The 24313-nt window shown below is 47.5% G+C and overlaps 1 protein-coding gene across 3 annotated transcripts in view; it reads left to right on the forward strand.

Moving 5' to 3' along the window:
* The window catches only part of CDH3 (cadherin 3), a 59913-nt gene extending 44849 nt beyond the window's left edge, over window positions 1-15064 (forward strand). For all 3 annotated transcript variants that reach the window (XM_045443297.1, XM_045443296.1, XM_045443295.1), the window contains 9 exons: window positions 7-135; window positions 1426-1611; window positions 2966-3207; window positions 3601-3746; window positions 4496-4720; window positions 8887-9093; window positions 11459-11589; window positions 11983-12129; window positions 14133-15064. In XM_045443297.1, coding sequence (XP_045299253.1) covers window positions 7-135; window positions 1426-1611; window positions 2966-3207; window positions 3601-3746; window positions 4496-4720; window positions 8887-9093; window positions 11459-11589; window positions 11983-12129; window positions 14133-14342 — 1623 coding nt within the window. In that variant the 3' untranslated portion in view covers window positions 14343-15064. The remainder of the gene's footprint in view (window positions 1-6; window positions 136-1425; window positions 1612-2965; window positions 3208-3600; window positions 3747-4495; window positions 4721-8886; window positions 9094-11458; window positions 11590-11982; window positions 12130-14132) is intronic.
* The last annotated feature ends 9249 nt before the right edge of the window (window positions 15065-24313 follow it).

A 24313-nucleotide genomic window follows, 5' to 3' on the forward strand; every position in this document is an offset into this window, starting at 1 on the left:
CCCCAGAGAGTCCCTGAGTACACACTGACCATCCAGGCTACAGACATGGATGGGGATGGTTCTACCACCACAGCAGTGGCCATAGTGGAAATCCTCGATGCCAATGACAATGCTCCTGTGTTTGATCCTCAGAAGGTAAATTTGATTTCAGTCCTTCTTTCCTCATCAGATGATGAAGGGCTGAGTTTTCTTTCTTTTCTAAGTTTGTTTATTTTGGGAGAAAGTGAGCACACGCACAGGCAGGGGAGGGTCAGAGAGAGCATCCCTAGCAGGTTCTGCACTGTCAGTGCAGAGCCCCATGCAGGGCTCAAACTCATGAACTGTGAGATCATGACTTGAGCCGAAATCAAGAGTCGGCCACTTACCTGACTGAGCCACCCAGATGCCCCTGAGGTTTTTCTTTCTCATGAAACTCTGGAAACAGCTCACATGGCTTCCAGTCCTGTGCCACCGCTTACTAGATGTGAGACCGGAGGCAAACTACCTAACCTCTTTGTGCCCCATTTCCTAATCTGTGAAATGGAGATAATAGTAATACCTGCTGCATTGTTCTGAGTTTTAAATGAAATAATCTATGTACAGTTCATAACACAATCCCTGGTACATAAGTGCTTAATATGAAAATCCTTGTTGAGGGGCCCCTGGCTGGCTCAGTCAGGGGGAGCTTGTGACTCTTGATCGTGGTGTCGTGATTGTTAGCCCCACATTAGAGGTAGAGGTTACTTTACAGAGAAAGAGAGAGGGAGAGACAGAGAGAATGGAAAAAGGAAGGAGGAAAGAAAGGAACAAAATCCGTGTTGTTATGAAAACTTACAATTTGCCTCACACCTATACCTGTCTACCTTCACCCAGTGAATACTTCGTACGCCTGCAGCGACGGAGGATTCAGTGCCAATCAAGATGACACCCACCCCCCCTTCCATCCTTAGATAATTCTGGCTACTGAACATTATTTAGGCTTGATTAGAAATGTGTTCTGAGCAGCCAAGTTCCCAACTTTTGCCACTTACTCCAGAGCTTCCAAAAAAGTTCCTGCTCAGTGCCATAAAGCAGTCAGGCAGCTAGTCCCTCTTGCCACCTTCTCCATACCTTTCTGATCTCAGCTAGATAGGTGGCTAGGCATGGCAGGGTTTAGGGCGCCCAGACCAGTGTGATTACTGGAGTAGTAGGCCCTGGATGTACGAATAGTAGGCTCACCATCCCTGTGGTCTGTCCCAGAAGCTGGAAGGCTGACTCTCAGGACATTCTGCATCTGTGTGTGCCCTGAAACCCTGGTGTGTGGTATTGGGTGATCCCAGAAAGAGTGAGTGGCATGGAATGGAGCTCCCATGGAATCACACGGAGGATCCATAGCTGGTGAAGCGTGGAACGGTCTCAGGGTGTTCAGTCTCTGCTCTGACTGTGCTGTGCTTCCCACGCCAACAGTACGAGGCCCAAGTGCCTGAGAACGTGGTGGGGCACGAGGTGCAGAGGCTGACAGTGACTGATCTGGATGCCCCCAACTCACCCGCATGGCATGCCACCTACCGCATCTTGGAAGGTGACGATGGGGACCATTTTACCATCACCACCCACCCCGAGAGCAACCAGGGCATTCTGACAACCAGGAAGGTGAGTCATTTTGGGCTTTAGACAAGCCCACACCGGGGGCGGTCAGGTCTGCAGCCTCCGGGAAAAGGAGGTACCATCTGCCTTGGGACACCTACTTTGAGCCATTCAACTGGGGAGTGCAGCAAGCTGGTGGCTTCTGACCCTTTCCCATCCCTCTTGTGTCAGTGTATTGCTTTGTTCAAACTAAATCTTAACCAGGGACTCCTTTCAAAAAAACAGGTGGGAGTCACTGATTTGATTAAGGCAGATGAGTAGAGCTCCTCCTCTCAGATCCTGGTGTCCAGTGGCTGTCCCCAGTCAGCCTTCTTAAACAGAGAGGCTCTGTTTTATTGGAATGCTTGCAAATTTTGCATTTAATCCATAACACATATCTAGGTTTTTGCATAGCAAAATGTTTTATGTTACTTAGTAGTTAGAGATATGGTTGTCTCTCAAAAAGTCTTTGAATAAAATTGATGCTTTTAGAATGGCCTAGTTTGAGAAGCAGAGTTTTTATATATAATACTTTAAAAACTATCCCCTTCTTTCAACAAAAACTTTGTAATGCCCTTTTTACATTGTCAAATGAATTTCATTTATAATTAAACTTACCTAACTTACATAATTTCTAGAAAAAGAGATTGCCCTAACTGTGAAATAAAGAAGAATTTTACAGGAAAATTTACTGATAATGAGATATTTCTGTACACAAGCTTCTGGGAACATACTAGCAAACACAGTGAAGGTGGTCAGTTACTTGCCTCTCTTTGGAGACTCATCTAACTGTAGCGGATGCTTCGTGTCACTCTGGCGGCTCATACACACCACAAGTCATACTGGTATCTTTACAGGACAGGAAATAAACAGCTTTTGGGAAGGGCCTGAACAAATCAAATTACAGGCTCCCCTCAGAAGCTTGCATTCCTAGAAAAGTCATATATATTAAAACTGCACCAGAAACACATAAAACGTATTCTAGACTGGAATTATCAACAGATTTTCCACACCCACAAGTACATGAATGTTCAGGGGGATATTGGCAAGTCACACGGCCTGTGGAACAGTTCTTGGTTTCCCTGCCCCAGCCTATAAATGCCAGCGGCATCCCTAGTCATTAGGATCACCAGAAAGGCCTCCACGAGTTTTTCCACCACCCTGTTGGGAACCAACTGTAGGGCTTTCTGGTTTAGGGGTGGTCTGAGAGGCCCCACTGGCTGTCCACTCAAAGTGCAGGAGGCTATATGGAAAGGGCAATGTTGCTGTTCCTGGAAACCTTGAGCCCCTCACTGTGGGCCCTTTCCTTCTGACCTCAAAGCATTGCATGGGGTCTCCTCACAAATTGGTGGCTCAGGTTCTCCTTCCTCTTCTCTCTCAGGGCTTGGACTTCGAGGCCAAAAACCAACACACTCTGTACGTTGAAGTGACCAATGAGGCTCCCTTTGTGGTGAAGCTCCCAACCTCCACGGCCACCATAGTAGTTCATGTGGAGGATGTGAATGAGGCACCTGTGTTTGTCCCACCCTCCAAAGTCATCGAGGTCCAGGAGGGCATCTCTGTCGGGGAGTCTGTCTGTACCTACACTGCGCAGGACCCTGACAAGGGAAATCAGAAGATCAGGTACACAGGAGCTGGGCTCAGATGCATCCAAAAGCATTAGTAGTATTGGACGGGTTATTTATTATGGCCAGCATTTGCTCCCATTACCAGAAAGATTGCTAAATATTTTGAACATCATCCCCGCACGGGACCTTCCCTTCCTACCCTCCCCAACACTGAAGACTCTGAACAGAGGTCTAGGGGGCAGGTATTCCCACTCTCTCTCATGTGTCCCTTCTGGGCCCTCTTTCTGCCGCTCTCGCTTCCATTTGGGGTGAGATGCATTCTTCATGTGATCTTGCTTAGGAGCCCCGAGACCCATAACAGCATCTGCCAGTTGAATGAGTAGGCTTTGGAGGACAACCAGAATTCTAAGTATTCTGGATATGACTCTTTTCAACTTTTCCACTCCAGCTACCACATCCTCAGAGACCCAGCAGGGTGGCTAGCAATGGACCCAGACAGTGGACAGGTCACTGCCACGGGGGTTTTAGACCGTGAGGATGAACGGTTTGTGAAGAACAATGTCTATGAAGTCATGGTCTTGGCCACAGATGATGGTGAGAGCTTCCTCCCAATCCCTCCACTTGGGTACCTTTGGAGCCCATGACACAGCACATCCCCTCCACAGAGTATGGTGTCAGGGAAAGATGTCAGCAAACCAATCCGGAGGGTCAGAGGGGACTTTAGAGGAGTCTTTCAAAGACCAGGATTGGCTATGGTTTCCCTAAGACCCAAGTGTTAGGAGAATGACTTCTTTTAGCCTAAGTGTGTGGTTCACTGAGCCCAGAATTGGCCTTGTGATTGATTGAAAGGGGCTGCCTGGAAAGTGCCATGATTGATTAGTGATGTCATACCATGACAGGATTAGGAGTTAGGATGTGACTTGACATTGCTGCTTGACACAGTGAAGCAAGGTCTGGAGGCAGATGAAAGGTTCCCTCAGGACTGTGAAGGGAAGCATCCCTAAAGCTCATTAGCAAACTGCATCAGCCCTGAAATGGCCAGTAGGTTTCCTTTTGTGATAGATTGGTAGTGGCCATATGGATGAAGTGGCTGTAAGGGTGCTAGGATCACTTAGTAATGTCTGCTATGGGAAAGATGGCATGACCGCCATGGATTTACCATCACTGGTTTGATCTATGATGAGACCAGGGCAGGGCATGGAAGGTCTTGAAAAGTTACAGCTGGGCAGTAAAAAGGAACCTCCCTGGGGCTGATTGGATAGGTCATAGGAGAGCTTAACGCTCATTCATCACCCCAACCAACGGCAGATACTAAAAGGGATCCTATGTGTAATTATGAACAGGGAGCCCTCCCACCACTGGCACTGGGACCCTCCTGCTAACACTTATGGACATCAACGACCATGGCCCGGTCCCCGAGCCCCGACAGATCACTATCTGCAACCAAAGCCCTGTGCCCCAAGTGCTGAACATCACGGACAAGGACCTGTCCCCCCACACCTCCCCTTTCCAGGCCCAGCTCACACATGACTCGGATATCTACTGGACAGCAGAGGTCAATGAGAAAGGTAATTGAGTGGTGGTGGGTAGTAGGTGGGTGTCTGCCCCATACCGGGACCCTGTACACATTCCAGCATCTTGTGGGTCACTGAGTTAAGAACGTCAACCAATGGGTGCCTGGGTGGCACAGTTGGTTAAGCATCTGACTTTTTTTTAAGTTTATTTATTTATTTTGAGAGAGAGAGAGAGAGAGAGAGCGAGAGTGCGAGCATGCACCAGAGGGGGAGGAGCAAAAAGAGAGAGAAAAGGAGAATCCACCCAGGTACCCCTAAGCATCCAACTCTTGATCTCAGAATCATGAGTTCAAGCCCCACATAGGGCTCCATGCTGGGCATAAGGCTACATTTAAAAAAAGGAAAAAAAAGACATAAAATGTTGGAGAGACACCATTCAACTCTTTCGATACTTATTAACTTTGTGTTAGCCTGTGGAAAGCCACAGCAGCCCTTTAAGACTGTTCTTGTCCAACCACCTTCCCGTACAGATGGAAAAACTGAGGCCAGGAGAGAGAGGGTGTGGCTTTCTCGGTATCACATAATAAAAGAGCTAGGATTCCTGCAGTGATAATAGCTAACATGTCGTGAGCATACTTAGTATGTGCTAGTATATCACTGGTATATACTATATATGGTATATACTATACCACTTCAGATGCTTCATAGATTAGGTGACTTAATCCTCACAACAACCCTGTGAAGAAGGTACTATTAACACACATAAATGTGTATGCGCCCATTTTACACGACGAAACCAAGGCTTACAGAAGGTTAAATAGCTTGCCAAAGGCTTTATGGCTAGAAAATGATGGCCACCAGAATTTGGATCCAGACAGTCTGATTTATCATTAGATCTCTGCTTCCTACCATTTATTGAATGCATATTGAACAATAGGCAAAATGCTTTTCTTTCCTTCTGTAATATTTCTACCACCTTCTGTGGTCAGTATTTTTATACCTATTTAAAGATGAGAATGAGGCTCAGAGAGGTTAAATAGTATGCTCAAGGGCACAGAGTGGGTAAGTATGGAGCAGAAATAGAAGCCACAGTCCCTTTCCCCCACACCCCTGCTCCAATCCATCTCCCTGTGCTTTCTCTTTCCATCCACCCAGAGGTTCTCAGTCTGTCATGGTATTTTAGTTGTCACAGGACTTAAAAGGGGTCTAACTTGGTATCAAGTGGGTGAGGACCCGGGGTGTGTGAGAAAGGTGGATCCAGCCTCAAGTGCCAGGAAGGCCCCTGGAGAGACACTGTTCACTTTGGTTTAAAATGTCTCCCCTTTCCTCTTGGGGCTAAGGTCCCCTAGGAAGGAAATGGGGAACCAGTATATATAGGTTCTGCCCCTATAAATAGGATATTTATCTATATATCCTACTTGGATATGTCCAGTGTCTATTACTGCTGCTGAGCCTAGCCCTGAAAGGACTCAGGAGACCTGCTTCAGATACCCACATGATCTCAATTTTGTGATTCCTGTGATTTGGTTATGTATGACCAGCACCTTTCCTTTGAGGAGTGCAAGTTGGTCTCCTGTTACCCCATTGTGGCCTGGAAGCCATTTTTTCCCCCATCCCTGACCTTATCGTTTATACAGCATGGACTCTGGAACCAGAATGCCTTAGTTCAAGACCCAGTTTCTCCATTTACTAGCTTTATGATTATGGACAAGCTACTGAACCTCACTGTTCCTCAGTTATCCCTACCTGTAGAATGGTGCTGATAAGTGTACCTACTGCGATACGGTTATTGTGAAGATTAAGTGATGACACAAGAGACACGTTGTTTGGTACATCAGTGCTCAGTAGGTGTGTGAACAGCCACCTTCATTCATCACCACTATTTCCCAGCAGCAATCACAGATCTGGTTCAGTCAGGTGTGAGCATTATGACCAAAGCCCACTGGTACCAACACCTGGTGATAATATTGATACCTGGTTCTTGGTTTTAAGTTAGTTTCTCTTTCCTTTTTTTTTTTTTTTTTTTAATGTATGTTTGTTTACTTTTGAAAGAGAGAGTAAGCACAAGCAGGGGAGGGGCTGAGAGAGAGAGAGAGGAAGACACAGAATCCAAGACAAGCTCCAGGCTCTGAGCTGTCAGCATAGTGCTTGACACAGGGCTTAAACCCAGGAACTGTGAGATCATGACATGAGCCAAAGTCGGACACCACCCAGTGGCCCCTTAAGTTTTTGTTTTTTGTTTTAACATTTATTCATTTTTTAAAAACAGAGTGTGAATGGGGAAGGGGCAGAGAGAGAGGGAGACACAGAATCTGAATCCGGTTCTAGGTGCCAGGTTCTAGGAGCGGGGCTTGAACTCATGGACTGCAAGATCATGACCTGAGCTGAAGTCGGCTGCTGAACCAACTGAGCCACCCAGGCATCTCAGCTTAGCTTAGTTTTTCTAACTGATCATGTCCTTGTTGTCAGGGGAGTTAATCCATCCCCTACCCCAGTGTGATCTCACATTAGTTACTTGACCTCTCTGAGCTTCAATTTCTGCATTTGTAAAATCAGAATAATAGTACCTGCCTCTTGGGGCACCTGGGTGGCTCAGTCAGTTGAATGTCAGACTTCAGCTCAGGTCGTGATCTCACAGTCCACGAGTTTGAGCCTCGCATTGGGTTCTCTGCTGTCAGTGGAGCCTGTTTTGGATCCTCTGTCCCTCTTGCTCTGCCCCTCCCCCACTTTCTCTCTCAAAGGTAAATAAACATTAAAAAAAAATAGTACCTGCCTCTTAAAGTGGTAGTGGAGAAGAGTAGGGCATGGCTCCCAGTTAGTGCCTGCTTAGTCACTGGCACCACCATTGTCATCAGCACCTGAGAAATCGCCATCCAGCATGGGGATAGGATGGTGGTAGGGATGTTTCAGGGAAACACACCATGTTGGCATCTATGTAGGAGACTAAATTCTCAGCCTGCAGAGCTCCCTTTCTGCTTGCCATCGCTGAATTGGAACAGGGCAAATTCTCCCTTCTAGCCTTCTTGCTAGGAGGAGGCCAGAGAGTCTGCATAAACTTTTTTTTTTTATTATTATTTTTTAATGCTTTATTCATTTTTGAGACAGAGACAGAGCATGAGTTGGGAAGGGGCAGAGAGAGAGGGAGACACAGAATCACAAGCAGGCTCAGGCTCTGAGCTGTCAGCAAAGAGCCCGATGCGGGGCTCGAACTCATGAACTGTGAGATCATGACCTGAGCTGAAGTTAGATGCTTAACCGACTGAGCCACCCAGGCACCCCATGCAGAAACTTTGAACTAAAAATGGCTTGAGGGGCGCCTGGGTGGCTGAGTCAGTTGAGTCTCTGACTTCATCTCAGGTCATGACCTAATGGTTCATGAGTTAATTATCTCTCAGAAAGAATTTATTCCAATGTATTCTTTTTTGAGGCCGAGAACAGTCTAGCAGCTAATGGTGCTGAGAAATTTTTGGCCTTGCATGACATGACTTTTTAAAAACTTCGTTATTTTAAAAATAGTGTAATTAAAGGGGCGCCTGGGTGGCGCAGTCGGTTAAGCGTCCGACTTCAGCCAGGTCACGATCTCGCGGTACGGGAGTTCGAGCCCCGCGTCGGGCTCTGGGCTGATGGCTCAGAGCCTGGAGCCTGTTTCCGATTCTGTGTCTCCCTCTCTCTCTGCCCCTCCCCCGTTCATGCTCTGTCTCTCTCTGTCCCAAAAATAAATAAAGGTGAAAAAAAAAATAGTGTAATTATTGATTTTAAGGGGGAAAAATGATGAATTTCTTTTCCCTTATTTTTAAAACTTTTAGGTTTATTTCTTTTGAGAGAGGGGAGGGGGCAGACAGGGAGTGTGAGCAGAGGAGGGGCAGAGAGAGAAGGAGAATCCCAAGCAGGCTCCATGCTGTCAGCACAGAGCCTGACAGAAGGGCTTACACCCACAGGCTGCGAGATCATGACTTTTGCTAAAATCAAGAGTCAGATGCTTAACTGACTGAGTCACCCAGGCGCCCCAATAAATAAATTTTCCTATTCCAGTAATTCTTTCCATGATGGTGCATATTTGGCTTTGGCCAAATATCAACTTTTAACACTTGACATAAGTGTGCTTTTGGGATATTTCTCCCTGTTGCCCAGATGTAGAGGCTGTCTCCTCAGACCTCCAACATGATCTGCCCAGTTCCACTTGGGGGTCTCCCAGGGTGAATGTTATCTGTCCACTCCAGGAAACACAGTGGCCCTGTCCTTGAAGAAGTTCCTGAAGCAAGACACATACAATGTGCACCTTTCTCTATCTGACCATGGCAACAAGGAACAGCTCACAGTGATCAGCGCCACGGTGTGTGACTGCCACGGCCATGTGGAGACCTGCCCCAAACCCTGGAAGGGGGGCTTCCTTCTCCCGGTCCTGGGAGCTGTCCTGGCTCTGCTGCGTGAGTACCCGTGCCCTCTCCCCTCTCTGGATGGGGTAGTTAGAAGACCCAGTTCTACCCTGGACTGCTGGGACTAAGACATCCCCAACATTGCATATCTCTTCCTGATACTCTTAATTCTAGGAGTGTCATTCAGTCAATAGATGTTGATGGAACTTCTGGAATGTGCCAGGCTTTGGGGATACAGTCGTGAACAGACAGACCCAGCCCAACTGTCATGTCATCTAGAGGCTAGAGCAGTGGTTCTGAAAGTGTGATCTTCAGACCAACGACATTAGAATTACCCAGGAACTTGTTAAAAAGGCCAGTTCTCGGGCCCACTCCTGACCCGTTGATTCAGAAACTTAGGGGTAAGACCCAGTAACCTGTGTTTTAACAAGCCCAGCACGGGTTCTGATGTATGCTAGAGTTTGAGAGTCACGAGTCTAGTGGGCGGAAGTGTTTAGTTACAAGCTAAGTTCTTTAAAGGTAGAACCTATCACCTTTGTTTTTTCTACCCTCTGAATTCCTTACACAGAAACACAATCCGGTACGAATTCAACAAGGGCAAACTTTAACGAATCCACATACAGTGCTCTAAGCACTGTTTCAGCGCTGGGGGTGCAGCATTTTATAACACAGACCACTCTGTGCCCTCATGGAGCTTACTTTGCATGCAGAGAGCAGGCAGTAAATCATCTGGCAGAGAAATCGGTATTGGTATGGAGAAAAAGAAGTGGAGTGAGGAGGTCTGCCATCTTAAGTAGGATGGGTAAGAAAGGCTTTGTTGAGAAGGGATGTTCGAATAGAGACCTGAAAAAGGTGAGGCAGCAAATCATGCAGCTATCTCAGGAACAGCAAGTGCAAAGGCCCTAAGGCAGCACTGTGCTTGGTGTGTGGAAACAATAAATTGCTGGAGTGGAAAAAGCAAAGGGGAAAAAAGTAGGAGATGAAGTCAGAGAGGTGATGGTTGTGGCAGAGCATCCTGTTGGGCCTTGTAGGCTATTGTGAGGATGTGATGAAATGAGAAGTCATCAGAAGGTTTAGAGCAAAGCAGTGATGTGATTTGACTTGAATTTTATAGGATTCCCAGTAAACAGACTGTACAGGGGTAAGGGTGGAGACAGGGAGACTATTAAGGAGCTATTGCCATATTCTAGGAGTGAGATGGTGAGAGGTGGTTGTATTTCAAGGCAGAATCTATTCAGATTCATATGTGGTATGAAGAAAAGAACCATCAATGATTCTAATACCCAAACAAGTAGAAACTGGAGTTTCCATTAGCCAGTTTGGAAAGGATCATGGGAAGAGAATTGCCAGACGGTCCAAATGGAGATATCAGTAGGCAGACATGTAACTTTGGTTCAGGTGAGAAGTCCACTTCACCTCCTTCCTGCCTTTCCCCAGACTCAGTGAGGAGGAAAAGGGGAGGCAAAGATTACAGTCTGGCCCACATAGGGTGTGCATGCTGATAACCCACAGACTCCCCAAGAAGGGTAGGTCTGTTTTGACTGGCCAGAGATGGACAGGAATTGTGTAAACAGGCCAAAAAAAGTGCTAAAGCTAAATGGTGGGTGTATCCTCTCACATTGGACAGCCACAGAGAGGACCCTGGGGTCGCTTCTTCATATGGGATTAGCTGGGGGTAGTCCTGGCATTAGGGAGAACAGCTAGGCATTAGTTGGCCAATACTCCTGTGTCCACATGGCCTGCCAACTTTTCAAACCATATTACTAAAAGCTAAGTTCCTCTCTTGAAATACCAAAATAGTATTTGCACCTAAGTTCAAATTACTGCACCATATCAGAGTTTCACTGTCTCGCTTTTTAACTTAAAATCTGTGGCTAATGTAGGGGTCACTGGGGACTGAAAAAGAGTCTTGTTGAAAAGTAACATCTGCTGGGAGATTCCCATCCCCACAGAGGAGTGTTTCCTTGAGGACCAGTATCACCGATAAGGGAAGACTGACAATAAATGGTACAGAATTGTTGGTGGGGGAATGAAGTCAGTTTGCTGCTAGGAAGAGGGGATAGTAGACTGAGGCCTGAAGGGTGAGAGCCATGTGTACAAAATGTTCCAGATGAGAAAAGCCCACATGAAGCTCCTGAAGTGGTAAACTGCTAGGTGTTATTTGAGGAACTCCAAGGAGGCAAATGTGACCAGACCCGCGTGGGGGTGTAGATGTGTGGAGAAAGACAGGGGCCAATCCAGTACACTTTGATAAGGAGTTGGGGGTTTTCCTAGGTGCAGGGGAGCCACTGAAGTGTTTTCAACCCTGGCTGCGGAGTGAAGGGGTCTAAAATTAGATGGGGTGCTAAGGGTTTGGGGCTATTGGCCAGCTCCGTGGTTGTGGGGGGTGAATATTCACACTCCTTAACTCTTGCAGTTCTCCTGCTGGTCCTCCTCTTGTTGGTGAGGAAGAAGAGGAAGGTCAAGGAGCCCCTTCTGCTCCCAGAAGATGACACCCGTGACAATGTCTTCTACTATGGCGAAGAGGGAGGTGGTGAAGAGGACCAGGTGAGGCACTGGGAAGGTCTAAGTGTTGGGAAATGGATGCCTCCAGGGCCACTGGCAGGGATAGTTGGGTTAACCAACTAACCATATTAGCTACGTTGACCAGACTCTGGCCTAAAACATCCATCTTCATGTAAGATTGATACCTCTTCTCTTCTGAGAGGGTGTGTGGTCTACTGCTGTAGTCCCTTTGGCCCCAGCTAAGGTGACCTTGAGCCTGTGCTTAATTTTGGAGGAGGAGCTGTGGGAACAAGGGCTTTCAGAAATATCTGACAAAGACTATCTTTTAAGACCTACCCATGAACCAGAACGTCCAAGTGGCAGGGAAATGGCATGACATACAAATGGTGGAGGAGTTCACTTTTCAACCCCATGCTGTCCTTGACTTTCATGAAGGACTATGACATCACCCAACTCCACCGTGGTCTGGAGGCCCGGCCTGAGGTCGTTCTCCGCAATGATGTGGCGCCGTCCTTCATCCCCACACCCATGTACCGTCCACGTCCAGCCAACCCAGATGAGATTGGGAACTTCATCATCGAGGTGAGGCATAGGGGGCCAGCCAAGGGAAGCCCTTGACTCAAGCACCAGCAGCATGGGGGGGGGAAGCATGGGCTTGGAGTCTTGGCTCTGGGTTCAAATCTCGGCTCCCCTGCCAACCAGCTGTGTGACCTCCTGACATTTGGCTAACGTCTGGGCTTCTGTTTTCTCCTCCATAAAACCCTAAGTTGCAGAGTGGTTAACAGTAGGTTAAGAATAATTTATTCATTTATGCAACACACATAACAGTTGCTTGAAAACTGTGTAGCCAAACTACCTGGGTTTAAATTTTTAAAGATCCCATCTGATCCCAATGTGGAACAGAGTTGGGGACCCGCTGTTATAAGTCACTTTAAGGGTCAGATGAGTAAGCACCTAGAACAGTAGTTTCCAAACATTGAAATCTCCTGGGGAACTTAAAAAACTACTGATGTTTCTGACTCCCTATGGAGATTGTGATTTAATTGATCTGGATATGGCCTGGGCTTCAGAATTTTTAAAAGATTCCCAAGTAATTTGAGTCTAGGAACCACTGGCCTGGCATGTAGCATTTATTTTATTTTATTTAAAAATTTGTTTAATGTTTATTCATTTTTGAGAGAGAGACAGAGGTGAGGTGGGGAGGGGCAGAAAGAGAGGAAGACACAGAACTCTAAGCAGGCTCCAGGCTCTGCATTGTCAGCACAGAGCCCAACAGGGGGTTCAAGCTCACAAACCGTGAGATCATGACCTGAGCTGAAGTTGGACGCCTAACCAACTGAGCCACCCAGGTACCCCTGGCATTTATTAGGTTATGATAGTTATTGTTGATAATAGCTGAGTGTCTCCAGCGTTCTTAATTCTGATCATACATTTGATTTATCTGTGGGATTTTGAAAAATAACAATTCCTGGAAACCAGGGATTTCTTTTTAAGACTCCAATTTTTTTTTAAAGCTCCCCAAGCTTAAAATCAAATATACAGGCAGGGTTGTGATAACCACTGAACTAGGTACACAGGAAATAAATGATAGGAGCCTCTCACAGCCTGGGACCCCATTAGCAGTAAATGGAGGTTTTTCTTTCTTTTTTTTTCCTTAAGCTCTGCACCCAATGTGGGGCTTGAACTCACGACCCCTAGATCAAGAGTTGTTTGCTCTACTGACTGAGCCAGTTGGGTGCCCTGTAAAATAGAGGTGCTCAGTAAGAGGGAGGGAAGATAGATTGATGGGTTTGGGGAAGCAATGATGGGCAGAGGGCCCAGTGGCTTGTCAAAATACCTCACCCTGGCTTGAACCTTTCTGCTTCCCCTTCTTGCCTTCTAGAAGTAGCCTGGTGGTTAGACTCTATTGTTTAGCATGAGCATATTTGAGAGAGCTGTGCAAAAACAAAAGCGTCTGGGGAAAGTTGCCCAGAGCAGATGGTTTGAAAAGATGCCTTGGAACTAAATACCTGGAACTTTTCCCTCCAGTTAAATGAAGACCATTTCCAGAATGTCTCTGTGTCAGATAGTTTGCAAATACCATGTCATTCAATGCCCACATCGACTGCAGGGAAGGAATCCTATTGTTGTCCTGATTTTACAAATGAGGAAAATGATGTTCCCCTATATGCCAGGTACTATTCTAATACACACTTTACATATATTTACATGTATTAGTGTATTCCTCTGAAACTATTTGAAGTCTCCCGTTTTGGAGACCAGACAAAAACAGCACCTAAAGATAAAAAGGGGTTTGCCCAAGGTCACAAAACTAGTATGTGAAGTCTGAGTTCTGACTCAAGCTGTCTGGTTTCAGAGTTCCTCCCTGCTCTTGACCTGCCACAGTGAGCACCTGCTGTATGCTGGGCTCAGTGCTAAGTATCCATGTGCATTATTTCATTTCACCCTTCAAACCTGCATGGAGGAAAGAGAGGTCTTCACAGATGAGGAAACGCAGGCTCGGCAGGGTGAGCTACCTTGCCCGAGCTCCCACAGCTGCTGAGTGTCTGACCGCCGCTCCTAACCACCTGCTCTTGTCGCCACAGAACCTGAAGGCGGCAAACACGGACCCCACAGCCCCGCCCTACGACTCCCTGCTGGTGTTTGACTACGAGGGCAGCGGCTCTGATGCCGCGTCCCTGAGCTCCCTCACCTCCTCAGCCTCTGACCAGGACCAAGACTATGACTATCTGAATGAGTGGGGCAGTCGCTTCAAGAAGCTGGCAGACATGTATGGTGGTGGCCAGGACGACTAGGCGGCCTTCCAACAGGACCCGGGCTAAAGGTGGGCCGCAGTGGCATTTCCAAGGAGCCTGAGTCCTCTCCTCAGCCAAGAACTTGGGAGCTTGTCAAGAAGTGGCCTTAGCAACTTGGAGGAGAGAGGTGTCAAGTCTGACATTAAGGGGTGGTTTCTGAGCCTTTCAGAATAGAGGGCCATGGGCAGTTTGATTTCACTTCTGAAAACCTCTCAGACTAGGCCAGGGTTGCTTCTGAGACCAAATTTCCAGGAGTCTATAACCTGCCATAAAATGCCTGGCTCTATGTCCTGAGACTGGACAGACTCTGACCACCCCCTGCACCCCCCCCCCCGGCCCCCCCCCCCCCCCCCGCGTGATGATGTTTTCTCTGGAATGGACCCAGCTCCTTAGAATGAGGCCTCTTATCACAACCTGAATTTTTTTTTTTAATTTTTTTTTTTTTAAATACTGTCTTCAAAAAGTTAGAGGCGGGTCTTCAGCCATCCTCTGGATTCCTCCAGAAGTCCAGACCTCAGCTGCTCAACTTACATGCCCTCATGCATTTGTGTCTCTTCTCCAGGCGATAAGGCCTCCTGTTGGAATGAATTACTGCGTTTTTATACTGAGCGCGACTAGGTTGTCCTTTATTTTTTATTTTCCCTATTGAGTGCTGTAGCAAAAGGGTGATGACAATCGTGTAAATGTACTACAACTTTTTTATTAAAGGAATTTTTCCCAGAGGTGCCTGGGGAGTGAACTTTTTTTTATTGCCATTTTATTGCCCTACGAGTCCTATACCATACCATTCACCCACTTCGGTGTCCAATTCAGAGGTTTTTAGAATTTTCAGAGTTTTATAAGGGGAGTGAGCACATCTAACCCTGCTGGCTTCACCCAGCTTTGTCCTGATGATGGAGGAAGCTCAGGATTTGTATACGTGTCCGAGGAGGCCTGATGAGGGTGAGCCTGCCCTCTCTCTACAAATTCTTTTTTTTTTTTTTTTTTTTTTTTTTTAAACCACCCAACGTGGTGCTCAAACTCACAACTCTGAGATCAAGACTCATGCTCTTCCGACTAAACCAGCGAGGCACCCATCTCTCTGCAAATTCTGAGCTTCTCTTCTGTGGGACAGAAACATTAACTCCCTTACCTCCAGGCTGAGCCCCGACCAGGACTACAGGCAACGTCTTTTCTGGAACAGTGGCTGCTGTGATGTGGGCAAACATTTCCTCTTCTGTGTGGTGGGCTCTATAAGGAAAGGCCGGGGTGGTGGTGGGGGGGGGGGTGTTTAGGGAGCATCTGATACTGCCACTTCCTAGCAACGTAATTTAACCTCTACTTGCCTCACATTTTTCATGTATAAAATGGGGAATTTTTATGGAGACTGGGTGGCTTCATATCTGCCACACTGTAGGTGCAATTTGTGTTCACTGGTAATAGCTACCATTTATTTGATACCTTTTAGGGCCAAATACCACTTAACTTCCACTGTTTCCTTTAAACAAATCCTCACAATCAACCTCTGCGGGGATTTTCCTCCTTTAAAGAATGGCCTCATTGTATTTTTTTTTTTTTAATGACACCTGATCATCATCAAAATCAAGCCAGACAGAAAATTAGAGAACTCACCCAGGATGTATGTGAAATTGGAGCGATCCCAACAATACACGGATGCAGGAATAAGGATGAAGAGACAGCAGGGAAAGAACTATTCCGTGCGTTCCTTTGTTAAAGCGAAGTTTAACATTTTCTTTGCGATGAACCAAGAGAGAAGAATCTCAAGTGAAGCCATAGGGATTGCTGAAGTTGAATTAAAAATTTTCTTTCCACAAGAGGGACTAATGCTTTAAAGCGCTGGTACTCAGAGTGCAGTTCCTGGACTGCCAGCATCTGCATTTCTTGCCGAATCAGAAACTCTAGGTGGGACCCTGCAATCTGCTTTAACAGGCCTTCCTTGCAATTCTGATGTCCAGTCAGGTTTGCCACCAAGGCTCTGGAGGATGTGACTGAGGGTGTCCTAAGTCTCAGATCATGGATGGGAAGTCAAAGGGGAATGAAGTTAAGTGGGAAACCTCATCCATCCTTGGTCCACAGCTCCTTAGCCTGCAGGTCAAGGCCACCTCCTGGCTCTCCCTCAAGCTGCAGCCTCTGGCTCCTGTGGCCTCAGGTTCCCCTGTCTCAGGGCCCTGCTGCTTTTGCTGATAAGGTGAGAGGATTCGGTGTCTCAGCCAGCAAACACCTGCTGCCCCTTATCTTAAACTCCTCTCTGAAAAGCCTGAAACCCTACCTTCAGCTGAGACTAATAATAAAACCAAACAGCCACTGTGCAGACTGGCCTTCCTCCCCTGGGATTTTTGGAGGGTGTTGAGGAGGAGAAGTGGCCTTTTCTAGCCAAGGCTGGTCTTTGTGGATGGATCTAGATTCCCCTGGCACTGGAACTAGTCACCAGCCTCTGAGTGAGTTGGAGAAAATGAACCTGGGCTCTGGGATGGGGATGGATATATAACATCCCTTTCTCACTCTGGGCCTGCTTCTCATCTGCAAAATGGGATTTTAGGACTCTGGCCCTTAGGGCCTATAATAAGGAATCCAAATAAAGTTTAGCACCCATAAATAACTAGTGTGTTTGGCCATACCAGTGGGGACCACCTTAATGTTAATCCTTCATATTTTGTGGTGCAACAGTTTGGTACGTGTCCTTCCAACCTTTTCCCCCTGTGCATTCATTACACACACATTTTGCATTATACCTTTTCACAACAGGGCCTCGGAGGCTGCCTTTCTGCCTATGACATACCCAGTTTGGATGTCAGCATTTATTCAATGTCCCTACCATCCATGGACATGAATGATTCTACTTTTTTGCCCTTAACAATGTTGAAATATACTCCTTGGAGCACCCAACTCTGCAGATGCTTCAAAGCCAGTCCTCCAGTGACTAGGAATGGTCTCACCAGGGTGAGAGGGGCCTGTGGTTCTGTTTGGGATCAAGGCTGCTTGTTTTCCAAGTGGAGGGTTGAGTCAAGGATGACAGCTTGGTGCTGAAAGGACCCCTTGGGCTCATTGTTTTAAGTGATTCCCCCCTCACCCTCATCCAGACTTAAAAGCCAAGGTCCCAGATCCCTAATCCAAAAAAGCACGAAGTTGTTGGAGGGGCACCTGGCTGCCTTGGTTGGTGGAGCATGCAACTCTTGATCTCGGGGTTATAAGTTCAAGTCCTATTTTGGGTATAGGGATTGCTTAAAAATCTTACAAAAATGAAATTGTTGGAAATAAGAGTTCAGATGGCCTAGAGACATGCCTGTTTGGCCTCATCTTCCCAGTGTTTCTCCTTAAACCCCCAAATGCAGAGCACTTTGAAAATTGCCCTCAATCCACCCCTGTCATTTTTCAGATAGGAAAAGATACAGGTTCCAAAAGCAAGCACTCCCCCAAGATCATCCAGCAGGGCTGAGATGGGCAGAGCCCAGGCCTCACTTCACACGGTGCGTTTTCCCTTGCTGCTGACCTGAGCTGAGGGGCTGCAGATAGGACCCATCTCCCCAGGTGGGCTTGTCCAGGCCCTTGAAGGGGCCTGAGGAAAATGACTATCATCCTTGGAAGGTGGGCAATAGCTGAGGCCTCAAATTCATGGCCTCCATTGCGAGGCATGGACCTTCCTTAACCACAGGCCCACACAAAGGCACTCCAAGAAAGGTCCAGGCAAGGAAATGCCGGAGGATGGCCAGTTGGGAAGGGGCCCTGAGGTCAGCTTGGTGGCCTGCCATTGAACGGGTGGGGGCAATCACTGGAAAGCCCCTTTTCAGCCCACAGCCTGTATGTCCAGTTTCAAACTCGCATGGGAACTCCACAGGGCCAACTCTTGGGCTAAAGGTAGAGCTACTTCCCACCTTCCACTAAGGAGCCACGGCTCAGGGCACAGATTCAAATTCTGGCACTTCCAGTGTATGTGCCTTAGACACACTACTTAGCCTACCTGTGCCTCACTTTTCTCATCTGTAAAATGGTCATAGTAAATAAATTAGTATCTGTAAAACTTTTACAAGGGTGCCTGGCATACAAAGCTGCGTTAAGTGTGATCTCTACTGTGGTGGTTGTTGAGACTGACAGGGCCAGTTACTGCTCCTTTATCTCCACACCCACAGCCTGAGTGGAAACTGCACTTCCCACCTGGAGAGAGACATTCCCTGTCTGCACAAAGTAGTGAGGGCAGCCGCGATTTCTCCGCAAGCCCTTCCCCACATGCCCAGCAGAGGGCACTATTCATCAGAACCGCAGACCGTCCCGAGCGCCTTCCACTCTGGCGACTGAGGGCAAAGTCTACAGGAAGGGAATCTGAGGGCGGAACAGTCTCCCTGGCTGGCACGCATCTTGCACCGGGAGTCTGCTGTGCGCCAGGAAATGCTTTGGACATTTTGGTGACGATAGTGGAGGCAGCGGCAGTCAGTATTGGGCAGTGACTGGCCCTGCCTTTCACGTGGGTGGAGTCAGTTACCTGCATTCTTCCACCAACAGTCCTAACAGGTTTTATGCTTCCCTTTTTAAGAGGAAATTGAGAGTAAAGAGAGTAAAGGCCATATACAGACAATGAATGACCGAGGCAGTTTTGGGGTCCAGGTTTCCTTGATTCCCAGGTATGAGCTCTTTTTACTATTAAGAATAAAAACTCCAAGACACCTGCCTGGCTCAGTTGGTGAAGCTTGCAACTTTTTTTTTAAATTGCTTTTAATGTTTTTATTTATTTTTGAGAGACAGAATGAGAAGGGATAGGGCAGAGGGAGAAGGAGACACAGAATCTGAAGCAGTCTTCAGTCTCTGAGCTGTCAGCACAGAGCCCAACGTGGGCCCTAACTCATGAACTGGGAAATTGTGACCTGAGCTGACGCTCAACTGACTGAGCCACCCAGGCCCCCTGGAGCTCGCAACTTTTGATCTTGGGGTTGTAAGTTCAGGCCCTGCTTTGGATGTAGAGATTACTTAAAATCTTTATTTCTTTCGAGAAAGAGCTCACATGCAAGCTGGGAAGGAGCAGAGCGAGAAGGAGAGAGAATCCCAAGTAGGCTCCATGCTGTCCACACAGAGACCAATGCAAGGCTCAACCTCAAGAACAGTGAGATCATGACCTGAACAGAAATGAAGAGTCAGATGCCTAACCGACTGAGCCATCCAGGTGCCCCTAAAATCTTAATTAAAAAAAAAAAAAAAAAAAAAGGAATAAAAATTCCAGCTATGATGGGAGTGTGGGTGCTGACAGGTAGTGAGAGAGGGTCTTCATATAAGGCATAGGGTCCCCCATGCAAGGCAGAGTTGACCCTACCTGACCCTGAGATTCTGAGGCCCTGACACTGAAAAGCCACAGCATTTCCAACCACTTCTGGGGTCCCCTTGATTATGTGGGGCATCGCCCTACATCTTTTTCATTGGTTCACTTAACTATTTATTGAACATGTATTCTGTACCAGGCACTGTTCTAGGTGCTGGAGATACAGAAATGCAGAAAATATTCACAATCCCAGCCCTTAATATACTGGGGACTTTGGGTGAAATTGTGGATAAGGCTCACATACCATATGAGTTGACTCAAACTGTTAAATAAAAGATATTCTATCTTCGTGCTGGAACAAGCATGGCTTCACAGCTATCTGGAAGGCCAGGTTTTAATCTGGTTCTTCACACATCCAGAGTACTGGGCCAGAATGTGGCTTCACAGGCAGAGTTAGCCCCCAGCCCAGGAGCAAAGGTCAATCCACTTTTCTACCCACCTCATGCTCCATCCACACCATGACATTCCTGTGTGTATACCGCAGCCCATGCATCCAAGCTTTGTCTACTGATCCCCCACAGACAGCCTTCCATCCCCTGAGCCTGGGAATATGTACCTGGGCTATGCTGGCTGCCCTCTGGACAGACCTGGTGAAGGCCTAGGGCCATTTGGTCAGGGAAAGGTCCCGATGGCAAGGGAGGGGACCCGGGTGCTAACAGTCACAACTCCTTGGCCTCATGGAAGGAGCTGGAGGGCCGGAGCAGGGCCTTCTAGAGCACAGTGCAGAGGCCCTTTCTGCCCAGTCTAAGGGCAATCCTGCCAACATTCAATGGGAGACATACCATAAATAAGATAAATCAGTAAAATACATGGTACAATGAAAGGTGAAGCTATAGAAGAGAAAGCTGGGATCGGGTGCAGGAGGGATGGGGCTGGGGGCGGGGCTCAGTTCTAATAGTCCGGGAAGTCCTCGCTGAGAAGGGAGCATTTGAGCAGAGTGGAGGGTACTGGGGAGCAAGGATGCAGGTATGTTTGGATAAAAGGAACAACAAATGCAGTGGCCCTGAGGCAGGAGTGTGCTGGGTGGGATTCAGCGGGGAGGCCAGTGTGCCTGGAGCAGAGCAGGAGTCAAAGGGCAGTGGGAGGTGAGGTCAGATGCGTGGCCCAGGGTTCCCAGTTCTGGACTGCTGCCTCTACTCCAGGGCTGGAGGCTAAGTCTAAGAAGCCCTGGAAAAAGGCCTGACTCAGCAACCTGGGTTCTCTCCCAGAGCTGGTGAAACCTGATTCCTCCTCTGCTCCATCCACAGCCGCTGAGGAGGCAGCAGCCAGGACCTGTCCAGGCCTGCGGGCAGCTGCAGAGCTGGCAGGCAGGAGCTGCGAGATTCTTCTCTCAGTGGGTGGGGGAGCCTGTCAGAAAGGGTCCTCAAAGTCCAGTGGGGCAGAGTCCTGGTGAAGAGTGAAGCCCCTAGAGAGCACAGAATGGGTGTGAGTCACCTGAGGGCGTGACCTCTCTAAGCCTCAGGTTCCTAAGACGGCCCTCTCTCTCAGGGCTGAAAAGAGGCTGCTGGGAGGTAACACTTGGAAAGCACTCAGCGCTCTGCCTCGTTCGGTTAGCGTTCAGTAAGTGGTGACTGCTGTTATTGTTGTTGCTGCTTGTTATTTGGCCTTCTCCAAGTTAGGCCCAACCCTCAGCTGCCTCAGCATTCCTGTGCCCACTGCCCAGCAAGCTGCAGGGGTGTGGCGGGCCTGGGGAGGAATCTGAGAGGGGATGGGTGGGCCAGGAATGCTTGGGCTGGGTTCCATTCATTCTGTGCCCCCTGCCTTCCAGTAAACCAGGGCCGGCCGGCTGATAGGACAGGGCAGGCCTCTGTGTGTCACCCTGGAACCTGACGACCAAGACATTGTGGGGAGACAGTGCTAAGTGATTACAGGAATTATTATCATTAAAGCTCGTGTGAATTAGATACTCACCATGTACCAGGCAATATGCTAAAGTTTCACTCCAAATCAAAAACAGAGTTATGTCTACAGGATCTGACCCCTTTGCCTCTGGGACGTCACCTCCTACTGCTCTTTTTCTTCATTCACACTGTTGTTATGACTACATCAGCCTCCTGTTTGTCCTGAAAAATTCTAGGCTGACTCCCACCTCAGGGCCTTTGCATTTGCTGTGCCCTCTGCCTGGTTTGCCATTCCCCTCGATATCTCAGGACTCCCTCACCTCCTTCAGACATCATCCAAATGTCAGTCTGTCAGAGATTCAACCCCTGGATTACCCAGTTTAGAACTGGCAACGCTGCCCCCTCACCACACCTTATTTTTCCATAGTGTTTATTGTTCCCCACCATACTATATATTTTATCTATTGTCCAATTTAGTTTTTCTCCTCCCCGTACCCTTTGAAGGTTAGCTCTGTGAGGGCATGGATTTTTGTCCCTTTTCTTCACTGCTACATCCTCAACCCACAAAATAGTGATAGGAACATAGCAGGTATTCAGTAAATATTTGTTGAATAAAGGTGCTTTAAATTCTCAAGGCAGGTTTTAGAAGTTCCTTTTCGGAAATGAGGAAACTGAGGCCCAGGGAGGCAGGGCAAGTCACCTGGGGTCATGTACAGACGACAAGCAGCAGAGCTGAGAGAATCCAGGAACAGCATGTGTGACATCTCATTTAACCTTGACAGCAGTCCCAGGAATGGTTATGATCATCCCATTTTACAGAGGAGCAAACCGAGGCCGGAGAGTGGCACAGGTGGGAGATGAAGCTGGTTCTGTCCGGACCAAGCCACTGTTTTGTGTAATAAGGGTTTCTTGCCTGTGGCGGGATTTGAGATGACTTTGGCCAATACACCAGGCAGGTATGGAAGTATTAAATGATCCTAACTCACATAGAAAGTTACTCTATTTTCAATTTTCCTGCAATCCTGCTTGCATCAAGGAAAGAGTCCTCCTTTTTTGTCCTTAGCAAATCTAACGACTTAAGACTTATGGTTCTCTCTCTGGTTAAGAGGGCCTAGGGGTACCTGGGTGGCTCAGTCGGTTGAGTGTCTGACTTCAGCTCAGGTTATGATCTCATGGTTCTTGGGTTCGAGCCCCAGGTTGGGCTCTGTGCTCACAACTCAGAGCCTGAAGCCTACTTCTGATCCTGTATCTTCCTCTCTCTCTGCTCCCCTCACCTCTCTCTCTCTCTCTCTCTCAAAAATAAATAAACATTTAAAAAAAATTTTTTTAGAAGGGCTAGGATTTACCGGCATTGTTCTGTCATTATTATATTTATATTTACTTTCTAGTTATGGCAAACGATGCTGGTTTTCCATTTACACTACTGTAAATGTTTTACGTTCAAAATATATTTCCTTGGGGCGCCTGCGTGGCTCACTCGGTTAGGCGACCGACTTCAGCTCAGGTCACAAACTCACAGTTCATGAGTTCAAGCCCTGCATCGGACTCAGTGCTAATAGTGCAGAGCCTGCTTGGGGTTCTCACTCTCCCTCTCTCTGCCCCTTCTGCATTCTCTTTCTCTCTCAAAATAAATGAATGAGCTTTCATGAAATAAAATATATTTTCTTGGGGCACCTGGCTGGCTCAGAAGAGCACACGGTGACTCTTGATCTTGGTGTTATGGGTTCAAGCCCCATGTTGGGTGTAGAGATTACTTAAATTAAAGTTTAAAACAAAATATATTTCATAAATAAATAAATAAATAAATAAATAAATAAATAAAATTTCCTTAAATTTTAAATAGTCCATTTAAGGGGCTCCTGGGTGGCTCAGTTGGTTGAGCATCCGACTTCGGCTCAGGTCATGATCTCACGGTTCGTGAGTTTGAGCCCTGCGTTGGGCTCTGTGTTGACAGCTCGGAGCCTGGAGCCTGCTTCAGATTCTGTGTCTCCCTCTCTCTGATCCCCCTCCCCCCTTTTCATGCTCTGTCTCTCTCTGTCTCAAAAATAAGTAAACATTAAAAAAAAAAATTTTTTTTAAAGTTGCCTACAGTTCAGAGGAGAATGGGAGGGAACTTTAGGGACTGGAGAAATCCAGGAAAGCTTCTTGAAGGAGGAAGCCCTTTGAGTTGGCTTTAAAATATACATAGGAGTTAGGGGCGCCTGGGTGGCTCATTCAGTTAAGGATCTGACTTGGGCCCAGGTCATGATCTCACGGTTCGTGGGTTAGAGCTCCACATCGGGCTCTGTGCTAACAGCTTGGAGCCTGGATCCTGCTTTGGATTCTGTGTCTCCCTCTCTCTCTCTGCCCCTCCCCTACTTTCTCTCTCTCTCTCTCTCTCTCTCTCTCTCTCTCTCTCAAAAGTAAATAAACATTAAAAAAAATTTTTTTTAAGTATATATAAGAGTTAGATAAGGGCTGAAAAAAAAAGAAGAGTCCCCTGTTTTCACTTGCCATCAAGTAAGGTAAGAAAACTGAGGCCCAGAGAGTAGTTATAGCTCAAGTTTTGAGGGAACCCAATGAAGTAGAAAATAAACCAAGCCAAGCCACGGGAGGTAGGACCAGGGGTGGCAGGGAAAGGAGGGACAACAAGGACCAGGGTGGCAGTGGGGGTGGGGAGGAGAGGACAAGAGACGTTTTGGGCTTGAGGCAATAAGGAGTCCCAGTGGGCTTTGGAAAAAGGGAGAGGCCCCTAAGAACAGCAAACAGTCAGGCAGAGTGCATAAGAGCATGAGCTCCGGAGCCCCACTGCCTGGGTTCAAGTCACTCTCTGTCATTCACAAGTT

This window comes from Leopardus geoffroyi, chromosome E2 (assembly GCF_018350155.1).
Source record: "Leopardus geoffroyi isolate Oge1 chromosome E2, O.geoffroyi_Oge1_pat1.0, whole genome shotgun sequence".
NCBI lineage: Eukaryota > Metazoa > Chordata > Mammalia > Carnivora > Felidae > Leopardus > Leopardus geoffroyi.